This window comes from Salvelinus sp. IW2-2015, unplaced genomic scaffold, assembly GCF_002910315.2.
Source record: "Salvelinus sp. IW2-2015 unplaced genomic scaffold, ASM291031v2 Un_scaffold4631, whole genome shotgun sequence".
In the NCBI taxonomy this organism is placed as follows: Eukaryota; Metazoa; Chordata; class Actinopteri; order Salmoniformes; family Salmonidae; genus Salvelinus; species Salvelinus sp. IW2-2015.
Genome location: NW_019945901.1, coordinates 1 through 4,859, shown reverse-complemented (window position 1 = coordinate 4,859; position 4,859 = coordinate 1). Strand labels below are relative to the sequence as shown.

At 44.6% G+C, this 4,859-nt stretch overlaps 1 protein-coding gene across 1 annotated transcript; it reads right to left on the bottom strand.

Moving 5' to 3' along the window:
* Positions 1–2,065: 2,065 nt before the first annotated feature.
* On the bottom strand, positions 2,066–4,826 carry LOC112077502 (lysophosphatidic acid receptor 4-like). The gene is made up of 2 exons (XM_024143997.2): positions 4,601–4,826; positions 2,066–3,228 (listed from the first exon to the last, which is right to left on the bottom strand). The coding sequence occupies exons 1-2, from the start codon at positions 4,804–4,806 to the stop codon at positions 2,874–2,876; spliced, it is 561 nt and encodes a 186-aa protein (XP_023999765.2). The 5' UTR covers positions 4,807–4,826; the 3' UTR covers positions 2,066–2,873.
* Between the last annotated feature and the right edge of the window lie 33 nt (positions 4,827–4,859).

Genomic DNA, 4,859 nt, shown 5'->3' with positions numbered 1-4,859 from the left:
TATGCCATCTGTAAATACGAATAACATTGTTAAATTACGAGCCTAGATAGTTTAGCAATGGAAAAAATGAGGAACCTTCCCACTAGCCATGATAGGCTGAGATAATGGATGGGCTGGACATGCCGAGAGATATGTTCGGATTGGTCTGCCATTGTTGGCCACAATACTGTCTATAACATTGAACTGGTTTCAGTGTGTGTAGGCTAATCCTGTCTATAACATGAACTGGTCAGTGTGTGTAGGTATCCTGTCTATGAATGAACTGGTCAGTGTGTGTAGGTAATCCTGTCTATACTACATGAACTGGTCAGTGTGTGTAGGATAATCCTGTCTACTGACATGAACTGGTCAGTGTGTGTAGGTAATCCTGTCTTCTGACATGAACTGGTCAGTGTGTGTATGGTAATCCTGTCTATGACATGAACTGGTCAGTGTGTGTAGGTAATCCTGTCTATGACAATGAACTGGTCAGTGTGTGTAGGTAATCCTGTCTATGACATGAACTAGTCAGTGTGTGTGTAATTCCTGTCTATGACATGAACTAGGTCAGTGTGTGTAGTAATCCCTGTCTATGACATGAACTGGTCAGTTGTGTGTAGTGTAATACCTGTCTATGACATGAACTGGTCAGTGTGTGTAGGTAATTCCTGTCTATGAACGATGAACTGTCAGTGTGTGTAGGAATCCTGTCTATGACATGAACTGTCAGGTGTGTAGGTAATCCCTGTCTATTACATGAACTGGTCAGTGTGTGTAGGTAATCCTGTCTATGACATGAACTGGTCAGTGTGTGTAGGCTAATCCTGTCTTGACATGAACTGTCAGTAGGTGTGTAGGTAATCCATGCTCCTATGACAATTGAACTGCGTCTTCAGTGTGTGTAGGTAATCCTTTCTAAGGCAGATTTTTTGAAAGATATCACGAAGAACTGCAAAAGTGTTGCTAAGGCTCTCCACTTTCTGGAGTACCGAGGTTTGAAATCAGAGGAATGCCTGGTGGAAGCCTGGTGGAGTATGATAGCTAAGGCGTTTGATTGCAAATATGCGGAGGGAGTCGAAAAGAGAACACACAGAAGGCTGTTGTAGAAAACACCAGTCTCTGGATTACATCTTCAAACTAAGGGCATCCACGGGAGAAGCGTTCATCCATGTATACAGGTAAGAGAGTCTAGCTACATTTTCAGATATTATATGTTTATACGTTTGATCAGAAAGTCATTTTCATTAGCTAGCTAACGTTACTTGTGTGATCAGTGTAGTAATATTATTCGTATCTCAGAGCCATTTGCATTGCTAGTTATAGCCTAATTTTAGCTAGCTAGCTCATATTGAACCTAGTTGGTTAGCTTTATTTACCTGTAGATTCATGCAGGGTAGTGATGTTACAAGTTGGGATTATGGGTCATTGTTTAGCTAGCTAGCGATCTAACGTTACATGCATAAACAATAGACTCCACTATGCAAGTAACCATTTCACTGTACCGTTTACACCTTATGTATCCTGTGCATGTGACGAATAAACGTTGATTTATTTGATATAGCGTGTATTTACCAGAGACGGTAGTGTGAAGAACAACATGCACCAAAACCTGCACCAAAATCAAATTAGCGTGCTAGACTCTCTTAGGCCAGCAAGGCAGTGTCCAAGTTCTAAAATTCTCCGGTAGAATGTCGTGCTTTTACTTCGTCACACTCACAACTGTCTATTGTCTGTTATTAGCTTATTGTGAGTTATGATATGGTCATGATTTGAACAGGCTAGCCAGCTAACTTAATGTTAGCCAGCTAACTTAATGTTAGCCAGCTAACAAGCTAGAAACAAACCAAAACATTGGTTAGAAAGTTGCTTTTTGTTTCCTGTTTTGCTGGATTGACAAATCCTAAATTCATTTTTAACAGATGGGTTACTTGGTGTTAAAATACACCAGTTATGCTATTTTGGACGACCAGGCTGCTGATGAAATGCAGCCTGTCATTTTTGTGTTTTTACTTTTTCATAACGACAACAACAAGTTTGATGCTGGACAACAATAGAATGTACATGATGTCACTGCGACAACTGTCGATACACGTAATATAAACCAGCCTTTATTTAGTCTTGATCTTTGGTTGTTTAGTACACTACTCCCTCTGTTTAGCACATGGCCTCACATGTGAACCCTTAAAGAGATGAGTGGGGCTAAGGCTTAATAAGAGGGTGTGAACAATGTTGAATGGGTATAGACAAAGAAAAGCTCTTCAGTTTATACATTTTCAAAGCAGAATGACTTTCCCATTGTTCCTCAACTGTAGTGTGTACTGTACAATTTTATAGCTCTGAGTCTCTACTTTTGTCYAATGTAAAAAACACAATTTCAAATGTTGCTACATATGACCGAATCGAGCCAGTCAGCTATCCGGAAATACAAAGATGAAGATACCCCCTGATGTTGACAGCAACATCTCACAGAAGTCCTCTACCTGCGAATCTGAGACCATGATTGTCTTTCTGTTGTGGGTGTTGTAGCAAAGCAACCTTTATTTGCATGCAATTAACATATATTAATATGCATTACCATTTCTCCTGACAGTGGAAGAACTGCTCTGGCGAGCTGCAGTTAACAGAGGCTTCACCCGCACTATGCCGAAAGAGCGGCAGAGACTCCCGAACTATCGTCAGACTTTTTGACGAGGCACACTGCGTTGTTTCAGACGGCATTCAATCCCTGCTCTTCCAAAGAGAAAGTGACATATATTTTTTGGGGAGCGGAGATACGGTGGCTTTGGAGCTAGGGCTTAGACTCAGAAACTTGATTTCTCCATCCTGAACTGTCATCTCGCTGTCTTCCTCTCTCTCTCTTTCTCTCTCTATTTCTCCCTGTCTCTCCTGCAGTGTCAGAACTGAGTCTCATTCACTCCCTTATCTTTCCCGTTGCTGGCGAGAGCGTGTGCGTCCTGTGTGTTTCTAGTGAGTGATGCTTCTTGTGAGTCTCTCCTGGTGACTGTCCAGTCCCGTGTGTCTCTCCACGGTCTCCCATCCCTGGTCAGTGTCCSTGTGTCCTGCTGCGTCTCTGCCTCACTACTCAGGTGTGTGTCGCTGCGGGGGATGCTCTCAGCCCGGACCCCTCCCTTCCCCCCTGTGGTGAGACTCTTCTGGAAGGACTCAGAGGTAAAGTAGTACACCACTGGGTCTAGGCAGCAGTTGAGGGTGGCCAGACACAGGGTGATGGGGTACAGCGTCCGGACAAACCTTCACATTCAGAACAACGCTAAATTAATGGCCTCAATGTGGCAAGTAATTTTGCAGCAAACACCATACTGTACATACAGACAGACTAAATCACATATCTACAAACAGCAACAACACATTTCAGAGGATAACGTTTTTATAAAAATGGACATGTTGATTGATTGATTTCTTAAAATGCAAGTGCTAAAGTGTTACAGTTGACCAGAGCCTGGGTCCGCACCATGGTGTAGAGGAAGAGGATGGAGTTATAGGGTTAGTTATACCTCTCAAGGTTACAGTTGAGCGAGCCTGGGTCTGCACCATGGCGTAGAGGAAGAGGATGAGTTATAGGGTTAGTTATACCTCTCAAGGTTACAGTTGACCAGAGCTGGGTCTGCACCATGGTGTAGAGAAGAGGAGGAGTTATAGGGTTAGTTATACTCTCAAGGTTACAGTTGACCAGAGCCTGGGTCTGCACCATGGTGTAGAGGAAGAGGATGGAGTTATAGGGTTAGTTATACCTCTCAAGGTTACAGTTGACCAGAGCCTGGGTCTGCACCATGGTGTAGAGGAAGAGGATGGAGTTATAGGGTTAGTTATACCTCTCAAGGTTACAGTTGACCAGAGCCTGGGTCTGCACATGGCGTAGAGGAAGAGGATGGAGTTTATAGGGTTAGTTATACCTCTCAAGGTTAACAGTTGACCAGAGCCTGGGTCTGCACCATGGTGTGAGGAAGAGATGGAGTTATAGGGTTAGTTATACCTCTCAAGGTTACAGTTGACCAGAGCCTGGGTCGCACCATGGTGTAGAGGAAGAGGATGGAGTTATAGGGTTAGTTATACCTCTCAAGGTTACGTTGACCAGAGCCTGGGTTGCACCATGGGTGAGGAAGAGGATGGAGTTATGGGTTAGTTATACCTCTCAAGGTTACAGTTGACCAGAGCCTGGGTGCACCATGGTGTAGAGGAAGAGGATGGAGTTATAGGTTAGTTATACCTCTCAAGGTTACAGTTACCAGAGCCTGGGTCTGCACCATGGGTAGAGGAAGAGGATGGAGTTATAGGGTTAGTTATACCTCTCAAGGTTACAGTTGACCAGAGCCTGGGTCTGCACCATGGGTAGAGGAAGAGGATGGAGTTATAGGGTTAGTTTACCTCTAAGGTTACAGTTGACCAGAGCTGGGTCTGCACCATGGTAGAGGAGAGGATGGAGTTATAGGGTTAGTTATACCTCTCAAGGTTACAGTTGACCAGAGCCTGGGTCTGCACCATGGTGTAGAGGAAGAGGATGGAGTTATAGGGTTAGTTATACCTCTCAAGGTTACAGTTGACCAGAGCCTGGGTCTGCACCATGGTGTAGAGGAAGAGGATGGAGTTATAGGCTTAGTTATACCTCTCAAGGTTACAGTTGACCAGAGCCTGGTCCGCACCATGGCGTAGAGGAGAGGATGGAGTTGTATGGGAGAAGCAGACGATGAAGATGGCCAGGTGGACGAGGATCATACGGAGGACCCGGCGCTTGCTGTTGCAGCCGTGGCCGATGGTCCCTGGGCGACGGAGGGTTCTCAGCACCAGAGAGGAACACACCAGGTTGGTCATGAGGGGGAGGAGAAAACCTACGATCTGGAGAGGACAGGAATAGCTTAGCACAT